At 43.2% G+C, this 22,831-nt stretch overlaps 1 protein-coding gene across 1 annotated transcript in view; it reads left to right on the forward strand.

The window, feature by feature from the left end:
• LOC124798755 (breast cancer anti-estrogen resistance protein 3 homolog) overlaps positions 1–22,831 on the forward strand; it is a 227,174-nt gene that overhangs the window by 81,115 nt on the left and 123,228 nt on the right. Inside the window, exon 2 of the mRNA XM_047262283.1 lies at positions 19,856–20,131. Within this exon, the coding sequence (XP_047118239.1) occupies positions 19,856–20,131 (276 nt within the window). The remainder of the gene's footprint in view (positions 1–19,855; positions 20,132–22,831) is intronic.

The raw sequence follows: 22,831 nt of genomic DNA on the forward strand, positions 1-22,831 counted from the left end.
CTCTAGGCACTTCAGTCTGAAACAGCGCTGGTGCTACGCTCGTAGGTCCGAATCCTGCCTCGGGCATGGGTGTGTGTGGTGTCATTCGGTTAGTTAGGTTTAAGTAGTTCTAAGTCTAGCGGACTGATGACCTCAGATGTGAAGTCCCATAGTGCTTAGAGCCATTTGAACCATTTGAACCTACCATAGGCTACCGCAGACTGCCATAAGTAAGGAAAGGCTACACCAGTTTTCCTAGTAGCTTTGTCAGTTAAGATCGTACCCGCGTTACTTGTACGTTACATGTGTTGCATAACTATCAGGCGTTACCTGTTTGCATCCGTGATCAGGCTCTTACTAGATTCCCTTAAAAACCCAAAGAGGTGAACAGTGTAGAAACTGAGTGAGGATATCTAATGCGCCTGGCAACTTAGAGAATATTTTTCTTTGCATATTTATCCTCTGTCTGTTACTTATGAATAAACAATATTTACAGCAAAACAGATATCGTCAGTGTTTAAATCAGATTTTAGTCGAAAACTATTGATTTTGTAACCTGGAACAGAGAGGTGTAGTATTATAAATAAAGAAAACAATCCATATTTATCATGTAGCTCCAGAGAACGCAATTTGCTCAACAACAAAATAAAATAAAAAAACCTGCAAAACTAAAATATATCAAATATCACTTTAGCACCTCGCCGAACTTAACCAACAATTTTCGCATTTATCAATAATACAGGTAACTCATTGCCTTCATCATGATGAAGAACGTTCTATTGAGTACAAAATAATATATATATATATATATATATAGTGCGTGTGTGTCTGTCCTTATCAATTTTACCAATACTACCGGTAATGCCACCATTTACTGCGTCATTTGTGCAGTGTAGCAAAGCCACAGAACCGTAATTTTGGTACAGCACAACTCTAGGGGATACTGATCGTCCGTTCGTATGGTACTGTCGAGAGCGTTTGTAGAAATTAGCTGAAGGGTGGTAAAATTATGAATGGGTTACAAGATGTAGGACGTCCTGCTATGAAATGAAATGGCACCTCAGACCATCACTCTTGGTTGTCGGGAGAGAACCAGGCTGGTATCCCACCGTTGTCCGGGGCGTCTCCAGACACGTCTTCGCTCGTCATCGAGGCAATGTTCAACAGTGTGAGCCGAACAGGTTACTCCGAAACATCTGTGCCTGAACTAGCACTGTACTATGTCAGTTGTTCCCACCCCGGTGTGATTACCCCCTGGCATGGGGGGTAAAATGTAATTTTCTGAGGGGTAAAAATGCAGTATTTCAGTCACGAAACAGAATTTTTACAAAATGCTAACTGTCATGACTACTTTAAAAAAATGGTTCAAATGGCTCTGAGCACCATGGGATTTAACATCTGAGGTCATCAGTCCCCTAGAACTTAGAACTACTTGAACCTAACTAACGTAAGGGCATCACACACATTCATGCCCGAGGCAGGATTCAAACATGCGACCGTAGCTGACACGCGGTTCCAGACTGAAGCACGTAGAACCGCTCTGCCACACCGGTCGGCCATGACTACTTTATCGGATTGTAATTTTGATTAGCAAAGTTATCAATGATTACATTTTTTTTTTCAAACACAAGCATTATCACGTGAGACAGTGCCTTGGGGGTTACAGTTTGTGAAACAAATTGATAAACAACCCCTTCCTCACATAGTTCATCCCCTACACGCACACTTTCTACTTTGTACCATGCATTTATGGCAGTAAAACTGAGACATAATACACCACATATGCTTAAATGTCTCATGGAAGTGCATCCTCTATTGTACGTAGTTTCCGCAGTAGATAATGGGACATGTGGTAGGCTCCGTGGCACCTTCCAGCAGGATAACTGTCCGTGACAGAAGAGAATCGCCTGATTTAAGCCGATGGAACACATCTGAGACGCCACCGGGCGCCAGATCCGTTCCCACGAACCACCGACCCATAATTTACAAGTTATTAGGTGACTTATGCCTCTGCAAAACTAGCAATTTCGAATCCATACCACACGGAATCGCTGCTGTTTTGAGTCCCAAAGACTAATCAACAGGCGGAATAAGTGGACATGGTTGCGGATCCCATGCGTCCCCTTAATGTAGGTGGTCATAATCGTTGTGATCGCTAGTTATTTCCTTCAGTGCCAAGCACAAACTCCGTTTGCACGTTCCTGTGAAAGGAGGGAATAGTCTGTGTACTCTCCATCGAACACTGTATGGCGGCATCCGAAATCTGTTTTTTTTTTTTTTTTCCAAGAGCCGATCGATGGCGGAAGGGAAACCACAGTGAAAATCAAAAATTTTGTATTTTCAACATTTAGCTACACCTTCCAGCTACTTCTATGCGCTGTTCTGCAGGTCGTTGTCTGTGCCACAATGCTGTCTTCATATCTGGCGTTGCATGTGAGGAAAGAAATGAAAATCAAAGGGAGCCAAGAACGGGTTGTAGCGTGGATGACCAACACTTCCCATCGAAATCACTGCAGGAGCGTCTTTGTTGACCTACAGTGTGCGGCCGAGTGTCGTCATGAACATGGACAGGCCTCTTCGCTTGTTCTGCACTGCCCTTCGTAGACGTTTTTCTGCAATCTCCCTATCCACTTGTTGAACAAGATCATCGATTGACACTCGCTTCCTTCCATGGCCACTCACTGCTTTGAACGGCTTCAAATTTGCTGCACCACTGGCGCACGTTGCTGTCACTCGGGACAATTATGTGGGCTACATGAAATCAGCTGGGATCCCTCAACGTTAAGAAATGGAGCGACAGCACGCAGTTTAAACTTGAAGGGAAACTCCAGCGTTCTAGGCGTCTTTACGGCCACAACGTGCGTTCAGAGCTGAAAAGTACGACGTGACGCGGTCGGTGGGCATACCAGAGACACTGCGCAACGCATCTGCGCAAAGCTTCATCGGATTTTCACTGTCGCTTAAATTTCGCAATCGATCTGACCCTGAAAAAAAATAGCCGCCGCGTGTACACTTTAATAAACTGGCAAGTCTCTCGAGGGAAGCACGCAACCAACAGGTTACTGATGTAGCTCATATTTCGCACGACTATAGTAGTCCACAAACAAAGTCCGCTCTACGAAGATGCACTGGCCAAGTATTCCGTGAAATCGAGATTCAAAGTTTTATGAGTGTACTGAATACCGTGTATAAGTAAATGTAACATGTTGGGCATAAATATGATAAGAAGTCCACTATTGTACGACTACGCTATTAATGACAACAGTAACTGCCGTAAATTACCTGGCAGAAACTATCCGGAGCGGCCTAAAGTGAAACAACCACATAAAACAAACTGTAGGAAAATCAGATGCAAGTCTGAGATTCATTGGGAGTATCTTAAGGAAATTTGACTCATCCACGAAGAAAGTGGGTTGTAAAACACTTGGTCGACCGATTCTTGAATGTTCGCAGCTCGTGGTCGTGCGGTAGCGTTCTCGCTTCCCGCGCCCGGGTTCTCGGGTTCGATTCCCGGCGGGGTCTGGGATTTTCTCTGCCTCGTGATGACTGGGTGTTGTGTGATGTCCTTAGGTTAGTTAGGTTTAAGTAGTTCTAAGTCCTAGGGGACTGATGACCATAGATGTTAAGTCCCATAGTGCTCAGAGCCATTTGAATCAATTTTTGATTCTTGAATACTGCCCGCAAACTGGGATCTTTACCAGGGCGGAAAAGTAGGAAAAATATACAATATCCAACGAAGAGCACTGCGTTTCGTTACGGGATCGTGTGGTCTGCACTAGGGCATAACGGAGTTGCTCAACGAAGTCCAGTGGCACACGCTTCAAGAGAGACGTTGAGACTGGGGCAGAGATTCTTTTATGCGAATTCCGAGAAAGTTTTTTGTGACAACAGTCGGTCGGCGTATTGCTTCCTTCCACACAGTCTTTTGTAATGACCACAACGACAAAAGCCGAGTTGCTACAGCTAATATTGAGGTTTAGCGACAGTTATAATATACCCGCACAATTCGCAGATGAAACGGGGAAAGGAGAATTAGAATACGGAAGTCATTGTCCTTGGCCAGCGTAATCAAAGCATCTCACTCCTAACAATTTTTTACTACTGGGTACCGCTGAATCACCGGAAGAGGAACTTATAGGGAAGTTCTGGCGGTGAGACTACACGTCATCATTCTGAACGTTGTTGCTGCATGATGAAAGTTGAGTATGCCGATGCCAGTCAAAAACTATATATTTATGTCTGGTTCTTTATCTTCAAATACTCAGCTTCGATTCTCTGCAACGTATTTAATCTTCATCCTTAAGGCCCCCGTAAACGATCAAACGTGTTTGACAAAACCGTTCTTACCTTGCCACGAACTTGCCAAGCAATCCCGTACACGTTTAAACAATGTTTGTCAGTTTAAACTCACTTTGAAGTAGACGCTACTCGTGTTGGTGTGTATTTTGAGCGTAGTGAGCACGACCGTAAATGCAGACAAAGCAGTCCAGGCATAAACAAAATCAATAATTTACGCATAAAGTGACATACAAGCGGAGTAGAATGAAATAAAAGAAATCGAAGTTCTCCGTCTCTTCCACGGACGACGTGTGCTATATGTCCCCACGTTGCGATATTTTAACGAACTGTTATTACAGGGCCAAGTACAAGGGAACAAATTTTCGCATGTGTAAAGAAGAAGAAGAAAACAAGACTCTGGTCCAGGGAATGGCTTAAAATGAGAGATTTACCCATGAAAATATGCTAACGGAAATATTACTCTCAGAACCCGATGATTACATTAACTTTCTTTGAACGGATAATGAAACTTTCTAGGACTTATTAAGTCCCTCTTAAAAGAACAGATTTGCCTGTCAAGTTCGCTCTTGTCTAGCCACGGACGTGTCAAACAAGCCCGTACACTTGCTAAGAAAGCTTGTCAATTTAACCTTACTTTTGAAGAACACACTTTTCGTATATGTTCTATTTTGGCACTAGTGTGAATGGCTACAAATGCAGATAATACATTTCTAACATTGCCTCTGGCACTGTGTTTAAAGAAGAAGAAAACAAGACGCTGGTCCAGGGAATGGTTTAAAATGAGAAATATGCAACTGGAAACCTGTTAATGGAGATGTTTCACTCAGAACCTGATTATACAGCAACTTTCTGTGGGTGGACAGTGAAACGTTTAGTAACTTGCTTATGCGTTACTTCACCCTCACACTGAAAAGGAAGACACAAGTATGCGAAAATTTATTCCTTTGTACTTGGTCCTGTCTGCTTCAAAGTCAGTTTAAACTGACAAACATTGTTTAAACGTGTACGGGATTGCTTGGCAAGTTCGTGATTTTGTTTGTAACCTCTTCACACGTAATATATGGCAGGAAAAGATGTGATACCCTCTACCATTATGGTAATTGTCAGTGCTATTGTTTTAATACTTGATCGTAGTTTTCATAGTGGAAACTCACGATACAGTCAGATAGCTCGTAATAAAACAGTTTTTCGCTAAACATATGTGGCGAAACGTGAACACAAACAACGTCTGGCATCTTGACATACTTTCTGCGTATCAGAATTTCTCTCAGACACGTCAAACACGATCTACGCTTGACAAACACGTCAAACTGCATCGTACATGGTCAAATATTTGGCAAGCTTAGTTAAGTTTGACAAAATTTTTGATAGTTTACGGGGGTCTCTAAAGGTTTTCGACGCCCTTTGAGGCCTTCCATTAACGCCTACACACAGACATCCCGCAGAACGAAGAAGTTGAATCAGTAGCTGCACTTCCAGTAGTGTTACAGGCGACGATCTTATGCTGCACAGTATCTAATATTTATTTAAAAAATGCCAGACCACGATATCATGGCACTTAGCTTCCCATAGCCGTTGTCGGAAACATGCAGTGACTTACAGTAAACAAGTACAGTGGTGAATAAGGGAAACGCAAATATTGCCAAGTGGTTCAACGTGTCCTCATGAAATATCACGATAAAACACCAAGTACAATAATTTTGTGAGTGACTAATATGTACAACTGATATGAAAATTATGTCTGAAGGAAGAGGTTTTACTTTTTTACAACAATGCCTCTTTTCAAACGAAATGTAGGCTATTTCTAAGATATTGTGGTGGTACTTGTTTTGAGAGCCTGTTTCATTTGTCAAACACACTTTCACGTCCATTTGGTACGTTTAGTGATGAAAGATAAATAATAATTAGTTTTAAATTTAACAATAATTCAGTTCCGTCTCAAACTAGACTAGTTCACTTCCTGTCAGTATTAGTTGACTGAAAATACGGGGTGTTTCAAAATGAGTATCGGGGTTTTAGAGGCTTTGTAGCATTTATCGCACTCAACTTACAATTATTAATAATACAGCAAATGAAAGAGCAACTCAGATTGTTTTGTTTGTATACCTGCTACAAGCCCTAAAGGCTACAGACTACGGTTTACGTGCCAGCTTCGCAAACGCAATCTTACTGCATGAGGATGAAAATTTTTTTGATCTTGTCGTCGTCAGTGATAAACCACAGATGAATCGACAGTTTGCCGAAGTAGGAATGTGAACACACATAATGTGCGCATTTGGGGGTCAGAAAATCCACATGAGACATTACGGCTGCAACAAAACTGTCCTAAATTGAATGTTTTTTTGTGCCGTATCCCGGTGGAAAGTTTATGGGCCTTTCTTTCTTGATGGAGCAACTGTAACTGGTGATTGCTATCTTGATGCGCTAGAATTGTGGCTGTTTCTCCATTGGAAAAAGCTGAACCACATAACTTAACTTGGCAGCAAGACCCATGCGCCGCTTGACTGGAATAACTCCGTACACCCCCCTCCTGCTGGATTGGCCGCAAGAGGCCGGAGAGCTTGTTTCGTATTTCGCATGGCCTACACGTTCACCTGATATGACGTCGAGCGATTTTTCCCTGTGACTGTTTATTAAAGGATCATGCGTATGTACTTCTGCTACCAACTGACGTACCCGACTTAAGAAACGGGATGATGGAAGCTGTCGTTGGACTGATCAGAGTTTGGGAAGAACTCACCTATCGACTCGATGTGTGGCGTGTGATGAAAGCTGTTCACATTGAACACGTGTAAGAAGAATTGTTTGAGCTGTTCTTTCATCTGATGTATTATTGGCAACTGAAATTGAATGTAATAAATGTTAAAAAGCCTTAAAACCTAGATATTCGTTTTTAAACACCCAATATTACCCAGTGCCAACATATACGGAATAATAGGTGAAGAAAGAGATCCAGTACTCTTCGATTACTCAGCTGGCGACAAATCAATTGTAACCGAAACTGCGTTACCGACGAGGTGGCGCAGTGGTTTGTACTGGACCCTCATTCGGAAGGACGAGAGTTCAAACCCGGATCCCTCCATCCTGATATAGGTTTTCCGTGATTTCCTTTAATTGATTCAGGCTAATGTCAGGATTGTTCCTTTGAAAGGACACAGCGGATTTCCTTCCCTAACCCGATGGGACGGATGACCTCTGTTTGCTCCCCTCTTCCAAATCAACCAACTTATGAAACTATCGTAAAATACTTATGAGTAACCATGCTTGGCAACATTAAATGGAATAACTACATGAAACAGATTATAATAAAAGCAAATGTTAGTCTGAGATTCATTGGGAGGATTTTAAGAAAATGCAATTCATCCACAGCGGAAATGGAGTACGAAACACTCGTTCGACCGACCGACTCTTGAGTATTGGTCATCGACGTGAGACTCTTATCAAGTGGGATTAATAGAACAGATAGAGGAGAGAATCAACAAGGTGTGTCGCCTATCGTCGCAGTTTCGTTCAGTCGGTGCTAGAACGTTACGTAGATGTTCAACAAACTCTACAAGACGCTACAAGAGAAGCTTTGTGCGTCACGGAGAGGTTTAACTATTGAAATTGGGACAGAGAACGTTCCGGGTAGAGCTGGGCAACATATTACTTCCGTCCACATACTTCTCGCGAAATGATGATGGTGAGAAAATTAAATAAATTAGAGCTCATACGCAGCTTTACCGACAATCGTTATTCTTGGGCGCCATTCGTGATTGGAATACAGAAGCGACAGCGGTAGCGGAAGTACCCCACGGCAGACACCATAAAGTAGCTCGCGCAGTGTAGATGTGGATGTAGAACCCACGTTAGCAAAGCATGCACTGTACACGAAGTGTTAACTTTCCGATTACTACTTCTAACGGAGTACTCATAATTGACGTTCTGGTTTTGCCGAGAAAAGCATAATAAAATTATGAAACTTCCTGGCAGATTAAAACTGTGTGCCGGGCCGAGACTCAAACTCGGGACCATTGCCTTTCGCGGGCAAGTAAAGCTTTGAGGACGGGGCGTGAGTCGTGCTTGGGTACCTCAGTTGGTAGAGCACTTGCCCACGAAAGGCAAAGGTCCCGAGTTCGAGTCTCGGCCCGGCACACAGTTTTAATCTGCCAGGAAGTTTCATATCAGCGCATACTCCGCTGCAGAGTGAAAATCTCGTTCTGATAATAAAATTATATTTTCAGGCGAAAACAAATTCCTCATGACTGGCATCTTCAAACCGCCAGTAGCCGCTGTGTCAATGATTAATTTATTGGAATAATTAAGTTGCCGATGTAGCAGCTCTTGGCGGTTTGATGGTGCCATTCTTGGACCGCTGTAGTACTGTGGAAAGTATTTTGGGCAAATTAAAAGTGTTTACTGTTGCGCTCGGATAAAAAATGTAAATGATTTACAGAGGACTTCACTTCTAGCAGCGAAATCGTATGCTATTTAAAAAGGTGTAGGGTAGTTCGCCTGGTACCGCATCCATTTAGTAACTTAAACCTGTTTTTCACTTGCCCGAGAGGCGACGGGGGTTGACGGACGTCGACACACCACGGGCCATTTGAGATGGGATCAGTTACAGTTTCCAGAACATTACTGGCTTCTGAATTCCCCGGATACTGTGGTGCAGTACGTAGAGTAGTGACGGTAATGCTTGTTGCGCGTCCTCCAAAAATGTTTTTAGAATGATCACTGGTTTGAAAACGACCATTCGAGATGCTGTCGCTCTGAACAATAATAGGTCTCTTATGATGCTACGTGGACAGCAGGTTGCGCTTGGCTTTTGTCTGATAGCGCTCTCCGGAAATGAGGGTTCCGAGAGAATCAAATTCGCACGCGTGGTTCAAATTGCTCTGAGCACTATGGGACTCAACTGCTGAGGTCATAAGTCCCCTAGAACTTAGGACTACTTAAACCTAACTAACCTACGGACAACACACACATCCATGCCCGAGGCAGGATTTGAACCTGCGACCGTAGCGGTCACGCGGTTCCAGACTGTAGCGCCTAGAAGCGCACGGCCACTACGGCCGGCTCTTGACTGTTGAATTTGCTCTCGTTCTTGATACTGGACAGGCTTTATGCGTACAAGGAATCTCTGGACACTCTGTCCACCTTCTCACCTGCTAACGGTACTTTCTGACACAGGTCACATAATTCAGCTACAATTTTTGGAGGCGGCTGGTTTGAGTTAGTGGATCACCAGTAGGTACAAGATGTTTTTAAGATATATAATTTTGGTTGATATGGTTTGGTAATCCTATGTGATCTATTGTAAATTATCGATTAATAGATCAGTCGAGATCGCAATAACCATTTATTTAAAAATGACGACCGGTTTCGGCCCTTATGCTGGCAATCTTCAGGTCCAAGGCACTGTAAAGATAACGAGTCAGGGAAGTCAGAAAATAACATACAGCTGCAGCCAACGGTAAGCTACGTTTCGCATAATGTCAAACAAATACTTTATTTTCCTTGTATAATTTTCTTCTTTCATTATTTGAATGCAGCTTACGTAAGTCACTGTCTATTGGCTGAGGCTGACGTCATATGGCAAAAGCGTGCGTTTTCCGCTCTATTTAACCCGTGGCAGATTAGCCATCAGCAGCAAACGGCCGTGACTTCACGCAGCCGTTCCGTGCACCAGCGGCTGCAGCCATACGGCTAATTGCTACGGTACTTCACCTCCTGTTGGCCTGTTTTTTTTTTTCGCACACTATGTTACTTTATGTCTGTCCTATTTAATTTGGCGCTCTTTATATCTTTACAGTGCATTAGACCTAAAGCATAAAGGCCGAAACCGTTGGTTATTTTTAAATAAATGATTGTTGCGATCTTGACTGTTTTGTTAACTGATGGTTTTTGGAGTCGAATGGAACGTCTTCGACAGAGTTCAGACCACCGAAAAACCGCCTTTGGGCCACTTCGCAACATTAGCCCTTCCATTCCTCGTCAGTTCAGTGAACAACAAGCGATTTGTATACAATCTTCCCCTGCTGCAGTTCACTAACGCGCCATGGCCGCGCTGAAACACGATTTACCTGCACATTTGATTGAAGAAAAGTGCATATCGTGGCAATTAAGTGGAAACTTCTTCGTCAGGAGTCTCCATGTATATATTAGCACACATGCTACGTCAGTGTTGGTTTTCTTTCTCAAATTTTTACAACCCTGCGTAGCTCTCTGTCTCTCTCTCTCTCTCTCTCTCTCTCTCTCTCACCCCTCCCTCCTCTCCCTGCCCCTTCTCCCCTCTCTCTCATTCTGCCTCCACCGCCGAAGAGAACTTTGGAAAAGTAACAGTAGTCGCACTGCACGGCGCATTAACGAGAGTGGAGAGTTGCCTGAAAAGTAAAAATAAAAGTATATTAAAAACGAAAAAAGGAAATACAACTTTTTTCACATTTCATACCATTGCTGTTTCCTCCGTTGCCTTCATTTCGTGCTGGACTTCACCATACCTTCATTGCCACTGTGATTCGTTCAGAAATGAATTCCAAATAGTCACGCCGATTTCATATCTAGCGAACTACCGAGATCGTGCGCTGACGGGAAGAAGCTCGGTTCTCTGCACTGCTTACTGATGGCCTATAGAACAAGGATAGCTCACCACACGGTTTAGACACCCATCAGTACAGCACCTCACAAAAAAGACTAGGAAATCATGGCGTCAACATTTCACCGAAGTGAAATGGCAACTACACAGAGGGGCATAAGCGTTATGACAACCTGCTTCATAACGTATCAGTACACCTCTAGAACGCAATACACTCTAACAAGGGAACCTCCCCATCGCACCCCCCTCAGATTTAATTACAAGTTGGCACAGTGGATAGGCCTTGAAAAACTGAACACAGATCAATCGCGAAAACAGGAAGAAGTTGTGTGGAACTACGAAAAAAATAAGCAAAATATACAAACTGAGTAGTCCATGCGCAAGATAGGCAGCATCAAGGACACTGTAAACTCTGAAGCGCCGTGGTCCCGTGGTTAGCGTGAGCAGCTACGAAATGAAAGGTCTTTGGTTCAAGCCTCCCTCGAGAGAAATTTTTTTTTTCAGACTATTATCAAAGTTAAGGCACTCAAACATAATCAACTTCGCTCTCCAATATTCCAGGACATGTTCAGATTTGCTTGGACACATGCAGGATTTGACGGTCTACACACGGAAGAATTTGAAAACGTTAAAAACATATGTTTTGACAGAGCACAGGGAAAACTGTGCGATTGTGAAACTGTTGCATTCATTTGTTGCAGTTCATGTGACAAACTCTTATGTTTTCATCACTTTTTTGGGGGTGATTATCACATCCACAAGAAAACCTAAATCGGCAAGGTAGAAGAATTTTTTTACCCATTCGCCAAGTGTACAAGTTAGATGGGTCGACAACATATTCCTGTCAGGTGACGCACATTCCATCACCAGTGTCGTATAGAATATATCAGACGTGTTGTCCTGTGGAGGAATCGGTTGACCTATGACCTTGCGAGCAAATGTTTTCGGTGCCCAATGGAGAGGCACGTCCTTTCGTCTACTAATCGCACGGTTTTGCGGTGCGGTGGCAAAACACAGACACTAAACTTATTACAGTGAACAGAGACATCAATGGACGAACGGACGGATCATAACTTTGCGAGAATAAAGAAAGTAAAATTTTCACTCGATGGAAGACTTGAACCAAGGACCTCTCATTCCGGAGCTGCTCACGCTAACCACGGGACCACGGCGCTCTTGACCTCACAATATCCTTAATGTTGCTTATGTTGCGCATGGACTACTCAGTTCGTATATTTTGCTTATTTTTTTCGTAGTTCCACACAACTTCTTCCTGTTTTCTCGATTGATCTGTGTCCAGTTTTTCAAGGCCTATCCACTGTGCCAACTTATAACAAAATCTGAGGGGGGTGCGATGGGGAGGTTCCCTTGTAAGAAAAGATAGGGAAAGAAAAGAATAAAAACGACGCACCGCGAAGGAATTATCCGAATGGAACAGAAACCGGTAGATGTGATGTATGTATACAGACAACAAATTATTGTAACTGCAAAAAAGTTGATAGATTTATTCAAGAGAAGGAGCTTCACGAATTGAGCAATTCAATAACGCTATAGTCCACCGCTGGAGCTTATGCTAGCAGTTATTCGTCTTGCCCCGCCAACGGTGAGAGTTCTACTGCCTGTCTTTTTGCTTGGCCCGTACTGCCCAGAAGGATCACAAGATATCTCCCCAACTGAGAACGTTTGGAGCACTGCGGGCAGGGCTCTCCAACCATCTCGGGATATCGACGATCTAAAGCGCCATTTGGACAGAACTGGGCACAATATCCATCAGCAGGACGTCTAACACATCTGTCCAGCAACGCCCAGCTGAATAACTGCAGTCTGGAACCGCAAGACCGCTACGGTCGCAGGTTCGAATCCTGCCTCGGGCATGGATGTTTGTGATGTCCTTAGGTTAGTTAGGGGACTAATGACCTCAGCAGTTGAGTCCCATAGTGCTCAGAGCCGTTTGAACCATTTGAATAACTGCTTGCATGAGGGTTAGAGGTGGTCCAACGTGTTATTGACCTGCTCAATTTGTAAAGCTCTTTCTCTTGAAAAAAATCACCCAATTTTTCTGAAATTGTAACAATTTATTAGTCTGTACATGTACATCACATCTACTGATTTCCGTCCCATGCGGATAATTCCTTCGTGGTGCGTCTTTTTTGTGTAGAGTGTATTTCAGAAAGCAATTGTTTCTGCTTGCGTATTTTTGACAATGCTTAGCAGCATAATACTTTTAGGTAAGTAATAATACGTCGAGAACATAGCCAGACATGCATTACATGTAAATTAGTATGTGAAATAAAGCGAAACAGTGATCCGTCTTTTCCATACTTGTTGAGCTTGATAATGGGGTATTGTGCTCCCGAAACACGCTGTGTTTTTAATTTAAATGAATGACACATTTGGGCAACTGGTGTGTCGCAATCCCATTCTGTAGATGAATAGATTAGTAGGTCGGGCTGACAGCGGCAATAAGTTGTAATTAGTCCTTCCCAAACAGTATGCGACAGTTAAACGTTGTCTAACTTCACGTTTGTTCTGTGATGATTAAAACACTTTTCTTTGTCTGCTTCTACATTTACTAACATCAGATCACGTGTACACGACACAACTTTTACAGACAAATGTCAAACGTCTGCAGACGAGTGGCATAGTATCTTTACAGGTCGATAGAATAACATAGATCACTGGCATAGTATATTTACATGTCAAAAGCTAAACATATACTCCCAAAATTTGAGCGCAACGTGCACTTTTATAATCTTCCATTCCCCGCGAGAACTTCCACGAAACAAAAGCTTTTTAATTGCAATAATTTTATAATGAGCGCATTAATTTTAACAAAAGTATTTATTTTTAGAAACCTGAAAATTAGGGTTACAACAGTATAGTATTGGTTATTTAAACCTTATTCAGTTTTACGAAAGAATATTCTGGAGCGTGAACGCTATTATTGTTAGTGACTCTGCAAACAAATTATTGGTAGGAAAAGAAAGTTATTCTATCAAAAATGCAGAAAAGTAGGTTTCACTTGAGTTATGTGAAAACTAATACAAATAATTTTCAACTGCGTAGCAATTGTAGGCAGTACATACTTTTCAGATATCTGAAAATAATCATATTTATTTAAGCAAAATGCTTTTAGTAAAACTAGCTAAATATTACATTCAGGAAATTGATAACTAAATACTAAATAATAAAGTTTAATATGAAAAATTGGTAATAAAATTTCGACATTTCCTGGAGCATACTGATACACATTATGTTCTCAATTGACAGTGTAAAATAAATATAAAGTGCTAGTATAAAAGAAATATAAAGTGTTATTTGTCTCATTAGTTCTCCCTTTTGTTTATAATTACTTTTATTTTAGGATGTAAGATGTGATGACAAGCCTTTACTATTGCCTGTAACACATACGTGAGTAGTTGACTAGACTTTAAAAGAAATGCTTTTATTAGTTACAACACCTGCTGAATGAAGTAATTGCTTATATGCAGGTGCGACTGCTTCCATACTGGGGAAGACTGTGACATTTACCAACCACAGCTATGGTGTTCTCTAATAAGTTTATAATCTGCGTCTTATCTCCTTTTCATAATCAGGTACGAAGTAACACAAAAATCTAACTTCAAGATAAAATCTGTAGCTATCATGTTTAACCGATGACCTCACGTTTCTCGACACTTTACTGCAATAAATCTTACTAAATATGACACGTTTTGTGAATGCGGCGTAAGCTAGCTTTGCTGCACGATTAATTTCGTGATTTCACTTTCCAACTTGAGAGATTTAATACATTAAATGTATTCGAAATTACGAATAAGGAAAACCGTCAGCTGTAGAGTTAATGACCGTGAAAACGTGTGCCGGACCGGGAGACTCGAACCCGGATTTCTCGCTTATCGCTAGCGGTTCCCTCACCATTCGGCTATCCGAGCACGAATCACGGCGAGACCCAACCTTCCTCGTATCGTCACCTATGTGTTTACAACTTGAACTCGTACATCCATTATGTACGAGGGTTGATGGGAAGGTAAGAAACGATCGGTCGCGAAATGGAAACCACAGTGAAAATCAAAACTGTTTTCTTTGCACGTTTAGCTACATCTTCCAGATACTTCTCTACATAGTCCCCGCTCCGACTTAGACATTTGTCAGAGCGTTATACCAAATTACGAACACCATCGTCGTAGAAGGCAACCGCCTGTGCTTTCCGATAATTCTCTACGCTGGTCTACAGCGCGTAGCCTGCGCCCAAGTGTTGTCTTCGTGTCCAGCGTTTCATGAGAACAGAGATGATACTCAGGACGAGCCAATGAGGGCTGTGTTGTGAGTGGTCGAACACTTTCCACCGAAAAGGCTGCAGGAGCGTCTTCACTGCCCCTGCAGAGTGCGGCTGAGAATTGCCACGAAGAAGGAAGTGCGTGGCAGTTGTGTTAGGTGGGCTGCATTCATTAAGGCGAAGCCTCTCAGCGGGACCACCTACTTGGCGGGAGACATCGTTGTTCTAGGCACCTTTACTCGCTCACAGTGCGCTCACAACTGAAGAGAGCGTCTTGATGCGATCGACGGTCATACTAGAGACACTGCCCAAAACGTCTGTGAAAAGCCTCATCGGATTTTCACAGTGGTTTCCATTTCGCGACCGATCGTTCCTCACTTACCGAAGAGCCCTCGTATATTCCCGTACAAACGAGACATTTTTCTTGAAAGTTGCTTGCCCTGTCGAGATAAATACGATATTGCAGTGCATATATTCGTCTGAATATGATACATTCGGAATAACACAGGCAGTGCAATACCGTATGAGGGATTTAATGTTTTTGGTCCGCATTCATATGCGGCGTTTATGAGTTCGCAGGACTAAACATTAAAGATCTCTCCAGAATGTGTAATTTTTAGCACGCATTGTTGTTGTAAAGCAGTGTTTCCTAACATTCCTGAGACCACTTCCCTGAACGAGATTAGATGTCATTCAGCGCCCCAGAAAAAATTTGGGACCTAATTATACATCAGACTAGAAAATTTTAACACTCCCATTTTTAAAGTGCCAAATGATTTATAATACTTAGTCAATGTTCAGGCAACTGAAACTAATGCTATTTCCCCGTTTTTCACTAAATCAAGAAATGGGGTGCTTGGTTCTGCTTTTATCTAACAATTTTTAGTGTTTGATTTGGTGTTCACCATTGCACATGACAATCGATAATTCGTAAGAGTTCTTCCGATAACTATTCCTAGTCGCCGACCTTTCACTAAAATAATACCAATTCTGGTTTACGAAAATCTTTTTAGCGTGTGTTTGCTTTTCGAGGTTCAAGAAATTTTACTTTCCCTCGAGTTATAATATCTGAAAATATTCTGTCACTCAGGGAAACTGGTCTTGGAACCCTGAAATTTACTCTAACAGTTTTTCAATCAGAAAAATGTGTGCTTATAAAATGTATTATTGTTGACGACTAATAACTGCTAGCACAGATTGGATAGCAAAGGAAGTAAATAGAAAAGTAAAAATTGTCTTACTTACTGAAACTTTCTGGCTAATTAAAACTGTGGGCAGTACCGAGACTCGAAGTTGGGACCTTTGCCTTTCGCGGGCAAGAGTTCTGCCGATTCAGCTACTCCAGCACGACTCACGATCATTCCTCACAGTCTCAATGTGCCAGGAAGCTTAATATCAGCGCACATTCCGCTGCAGAGTGAAAAGTGCATTCTGGAAAAATCATTGTGAGCTCTTGGTAAACTGAATAATTTTCAAAATTCAGCTTTTATGGTTTTTGAAACTGAACATTTACAGATAGTTCGTAGTAGCAGTTTTTACTCATGACAGTGAGACGTGGTCTTTTAACACGAAGACCATCTGAGGGTGACTCAGCGATTAGTGGAGGGTTGCATGTTGCAGGTGACTGGGAGACATAGCAATGCAAATAAATGAGTAGGGAATAGCCGAGAATGTGAGATATAACTATGATAGCGCTGGGAAAAGTTTGAAGTAGGCTGGAATGCAGATAGCGAAAGGAAGTATTTTCAGGCTTCCAAGTAATAACAGAAGACTGGGAACACATAGTAATGAAAGGTAGATAGATAGAAGACAATCGAAAATAAGCAGTAGCAACTGAAGATCGCAGTGTTTGAAAATATGTAGAGGTGGCTTTAGCCCAGCAGCGGATGTCAAATGGCTATTACGGTGATCTATTACGTATTAGAGTCTGCTATAGTAGTGGTAAGTAAAATGTGATGTTAGTGGCAAACGTAAACTTAATAGGATTTTATTCCGAAAACGCCGTCAACGAGCGAGCAAATACTTTGCAACTAAAGGTAATGGGACATGTTTAGCGTGCTTATTTTCACTAATGTCCGAAAGAACGGATACCATCCATATCTGCATAATTTGCAGTAACTGTACACTGCATTCGCACCTATATCCCCCCTCCCCGTTCCGTCTAGGCCACACTACTGCTAAATAGCGGATATTTCGTTCGTCATGTATTCCCTCTAAGTTTAACCAGTCTTGAAACTCTCACAAGCTGGTGCCATTTACGTGGCAGTATTCTAGACCATCTAACGAGACATATACAGACTTCGCGTGCCTCTCCTATAGCAGATAGGATTGTCAATGCCAGACCCAACACTATCGATACATTAATATTAAATATGACGCATCAAAACATCATAAAGATGTACAAAGGCAGCGATTCGATAGGGAAGGTACGAAAATCATTTGAGAGTTGGTTGACCATCATTTGGCAGAAGGAACAGAGCTTCTGGGCGGCCCATTCTGTAGAAGCCATAGCCCGATTCTCTGCTGCATGAGGACAATCAGCATTTCAAAGTGCAGCCCTAGATTAGCTACTACATCCTCCAAAAACATTACTCGATATCAACAGTTTCAGAAACCTGACTATCATTATCTAAATGCGTACGGGAAACTTTCAAAATGTGCCCTCACAATTTAAATGCTGTAACCCACTATGTCACGGAAGGCGCAGTGGTTACCGCACCTGCCTAGTAAGTAGATCCCTGGTTCGATTCCCGGTCTGGTACACATTTTCGCTCGTCTACATTTGCATCTACATTTATACTCCGCAAGCCACCCAACGGTGTGTGGCGGAGGGCACTTTACGTGCCACTGTCATTACCTGGCTTTCCTGTTCCAGTCGCGTATGGTTCGCGGGAAGAACGACTGCCGAAAAGCCTCCGTGCGCGCTCGAATCTCTCTAATTTTACATTCGTGATCTCCTCGGGAGGTATAAGTAGGGGGAAGCAATATATTCGATACCTCATCCAGAAACGAACCCTCTCGAAACCTGGACAGCAAGCTACACCGCGATGCAGAGCGCCTCTGTTGCAGAGTCTGCCACTTGAGTTTGCTAAACATCTCCGTAACGCTATCACGCTTACCAAATAATCCTGTGACGAAACGTGCCGCTCTTCTTTGGATTCGTTGATTCTGCTTAATGTCTCCCTGCAGTTGATAGCAGTCATCCCCCTTCAATTTACATATATTGAGACATATATTTTAATATAACTTCTGGGGCGACTATGACCGAGAGCCTTTAACTATGAGCCGCACTTGCTTACATATGACAATGAAAGGAAAGAAAAAATAGTTCTATTTTATGAACTGCCTCGATGTTATGTTTCGCCAGAGTCTGTGTTACTTTTTTTTGCAAGATTCAGTGTTACCTTTCTCGCCGAATACTGTTACCAGTTTTGCCGAATCTGTGTAATTTTTTGTCAAATGCCTTGTTTTTTGCCAGTTTTCGTAATTTTGCCAATTTCGATGACACTGCCAGTTTCGGAGTAGTTTTCTAATTACGGTATTTTTCGTCAATTTTGCTTTTTTGCCACTCTTGCTTTTTTGACACTCTTGCTTTTTTGCCACTCTTGCTTTTTTGCCACTCTTGCTTTTTTGCCATTCTTGCTTTTTTGCCACTCTTGCTTTTTTGCCACTCTTGCTTTTTTGCCACTCTTGCTTTTTTGCCACTCTTGCTTTTTTGCCGTTTTGCTTCTTTGCCGTTTTGCTTTTTGGTCACTTTCGTAATTATTCTATTCTCCGTTTTATTTTTCGCCAAATATGGAGTTCATTTACCGAATTCGGAGTTATCTTTACCAAACTCTAAGTTATTCCTTTTTGCCACATTCGAGGTTGTTTTTGGCCAAATTCCGTGTTACTTTTTGCCAAATTTCGTGTTACCTTTTTTGCCAAATTCGCCGCAGTTCGGTGTTTTTCACGCAGTTCGGTGTTTTTCACGCAGTTCGGTGTTTTTCACGCAGTTCGGTGTTTTTTACGCAGTTCGGTGTTTTTTACGCAGTTCGGTGTTTTTTATGCCACTCTCGCTAAATTTTTCTTGTTAAATTCGGTGTTTTCTCAAATTTCCGTGTTTTTTTCCTTTTCCTGTGTTATTTTTTCCAATTTCGGTGTTGTTTGTTTTTTGCCAAATCCGGGGTTAGTTTTGACATGACATGATAGTTAGAAGGAAATGAACATTTATTTTAGCGCCGAGGAAATTAGAATCAAATAGAAGTTCAACATTCAACAACTAGCACTTACGAAAATGGAGAGCAGCCGTTCTCAGATTCATAACATTTTTTTATACACGAAAATGACAAATATCGCAATATTTTGTAAAATTCGCCGATAGTTCGTTAAAAATCGTCATTTTCGCGTTATCATTTTCGTCAAATTTTCCTGTCCGTAGTGATAACATGTACCGCATAATGCAGATGTAAGCTGATATCGAGAGCTGCTCTAAATATTTGTATCGACTACTACAGTAATGGAAATCTACATTACCGGCCACGGTGGCCGAGCGTTTCTAGGCGCTTCAATCCGGAACCGCGCTGCTGCTACGGTCGCAGGTTCGAACCCTGCCTCGGGCATGGCTGTGTGTGATGTCCTTAGGTTTAAGTAGTTCTAAGTGTAGGGGACTGATGACCTCAGATGTCAAGTCCCTTAGTGCTTAGAGCCAAATCTACACCGGCCCCGCCTGCCGTGTGCCGCAGGAGGGCGTGTCGAGCCCCGGGTCGTCGCCCGGCGCCGGCGCCGGCGCTGGCGAGGTGCCGGGCGAGCTGCGCAAGGCGCTGGAGTGGGAGCTGTCGCTGGACGCGCGCGACCTGCGCTCCCACGCCTGGTACCACGGCGCCATCCCGCGCCAGCGCGCCGAGGACATCGTGCAGCGCGACGGCGACTTCCTGGTGCGCGACTGCTCCTCCCAGCCCGGCAACTACGTGCTCTCCTGCCGCTGCAAGGGGCAGCCGCTGCACTTCGTCATCAACAAGGTGCGTGCCGCACTGACACTACACGGATTTCTTGTTCTTCTTCTGTGGCCCTACAGTTCATTGTGAACTTTTGAACCTTCAACAGTTCTCCGCCAAATATCACGATCCAACACTCTAGCTTCCCCTCCCTTACAGCCCATTTCCAGAAGGTCTTCCACGATTCCATCTATCCATTTCGTTCTCCATCGATCCCTTCCTCTTCCCCCCCCCCCTACCCCCGTCCGTGTATTTCCAATTACTGTGGAAACTCGATTAACCAGCCTAATTACTGTCGTAAGCTGTTCGGTTAATCGAAAATCCAGACAATTGAATTATTAACAAAAGTGATTTTTGTGTTATTAACGCAAGAAAAAACTGCGTCGCCCTCGTATGAATATCTTTTGGATATTTTGTCATATGCATATCTTTCTAGAGTTAATACAAAACGTTAGGAGTTTATTCAAGCAAGAAAAAAGAATTAAATTTATTAAAATTAACAAAAATCAATGTTTTTAAGAGATTAGAGACACTTTTTCATACACAAGTACACACACTGAAGAGCCAAAGAAACTGCTACACCTGCCTAATATCGTGTTGAGCCCCCGCGAATACGCAGAAGTGCCGCTATACGACATGTCATGGACTCGACTAATGTCTGAAGTAGTGCTGGAGCGAATTGACACCATGAATACAGCAGTGTTGTCCATGACTACGTGGGGGAGCACATTTCTTCTGGACAGCACTTTGCAATGCACCCCAGATATGCTCAGTAACATTCATATCTGCCGAGTTTGGTGGCCACCAGAAGTTTAAACTGAGAGTGTTCCTGGAGCCACTCTGCAGGAATTGTGGACGTTTGGGTTGTCATATTCTCCTGCTGGAATTGCCCAAGTCCGTCGGAATGCATAATGGACATGAATGGATGCAGGTGATCAGACATGATGCTTACGTACGTGTCACCTGTAAGAGTCGTACCTAGACGTATGAGGAGTCCCTTATCATTCCAACTGCACACGCCACACACCATTACACAGCCTCCATCATCTTGAACAATCCCCTCCTGAAATGCAGGGTCCATGGATTCATGAGGTTGTCTCCATACATGTACACGTCCATCCACTCGATATAATTTGAAACGAGACTCGTTCCACCAGGCAACGTGTTTCCAGTCATCATCAGTCCAGTGTTGGTGTTGACGGGCACAGGCGAGGCGTAAAGCTTTGAGTCGTGCACTCATCAAGGGCACACGAGTGGCCCTTCGGCTCCGAAATCCCATGTCGATAATGTTTCATCAAATGGATTGCACACTGACACTTGATGACGTCCCAGCACTGAAATCTGCAGCAATTTACGGAAGGGTTGCATATCTGTCACTCTGAACGATTCTCTCCAGTCGTCGTTGAACGCGTTCTCGCAGCATCTTTCCCAGCCGCACCGATGTCGGAAATTCGAAGTTTTACCTGAGTCCTGATATTCACGGTATACTCCTGAAATGGTCGTACGGCAAAATCCCCACTTTATCATTATTTCCAAGATACTGTGTCCCATGGGTCGTTCGCCGATTATAACGCAACGTTGAAACTTAGCCGTGTGGAGTGGCCGCGCGGTTTCAGGTGCCGTGTCACGGATTGCGCGGCCCCTCCCGCCGGAGGTTCGACTCCTTCCTCGGTTATGGGTGTGTGTATTGTTCTTAGCGTAAGTTATATTATGTAGCGTATAAGTCCACCCCTCGTGGTCTCGCGGTAGCGTTCTCGCTTCTCGAGCACGGGGTCCCGGGTTCGATTCCCGGCGGGGTCAGGAATTTTTCCTGCCTCGAGATGACTGGGTGTTGTTGTGTCGTCTTCATCATCATCATTCATTCCCATTACGGTCGGAGGAAGGCAATGCCAAACGACCTCCATTAGGACCTTGCCTAGTAAGGCGGTGCGGGTCTCCCGCATCGTTCCCCTACGCTCTGTAAAGAAGCATGGGACTTCATTCCATTTCCACATAAGTCGAGGCGTAAAGCTTTGAGTCGTGCACTCATCAAGGGCACACGAGTGGCCCTTCGGCTCCGAAATCCCATGTCGATAATGTTTCATCAAATGGATTGCACACTGACACTTGATGACGTCCCAGCACTGAAATCTGCAGCAACTGTTTGTGAATTCCTAAGAGACCAAACTGCTGAGGTCATCGCTCCCTAGCGATGACCTCAGCAGTTTGGTCTCTTAGGAATTCACACACATTTGAAGTTTTGAAAGTCACTTACATCTTGGTAACCTGCCATTGCAGCAGCAGTAACCGATCTAACAAGTGCGCCCGGCGGCCGGGGTGGCCGAATGGTTCTAGGCGCTACAGTCTGCATCCGCGCGACCGCTACGGTCGCAGGTTCGAATCCTGCCCCGGGCATGGGTGTGTGTGATGTCCTTAGGTTAGTTAGGTTTCAGTAGTTCTAAGTTCTAGGGGTCTGATGACCTCAGAACCATTTGAACAAGTGCGCCACACACTTGTTTCTTACATAGGCGTTGCCAACGGCGGCGCCGTATTCTGCCTGTTTACATGTCTCTGTATTTCACTACGCATGCCTATTCCAGTTTCTTTGGCGCTTCAGTGTATTTTATTAAATTACTAAACTACTGCACCTTAGTCGTGAACTACCTAACAAAAGTCACATAGGACAGTCACTGTAGTTTAATTTTGTTTAAAATATTTTTTAATTGTCATTTGACATAAAAAAAA

This window comes from Schistocerca piceifrons, chromosome 5 (assembly GCF_021461385.2).
Source record: "Schistocerca piceifrons isolate TAMUIC-IGC-003096 chromosome 5, iqSchPice1.1, whole genome shotgun sequence".
NCBI lineage: Eukaryota > Metazoa > Arthropoda > Insecta > Orthoptera > Acrididae > Schistocerca > Schistocerca piceifrons.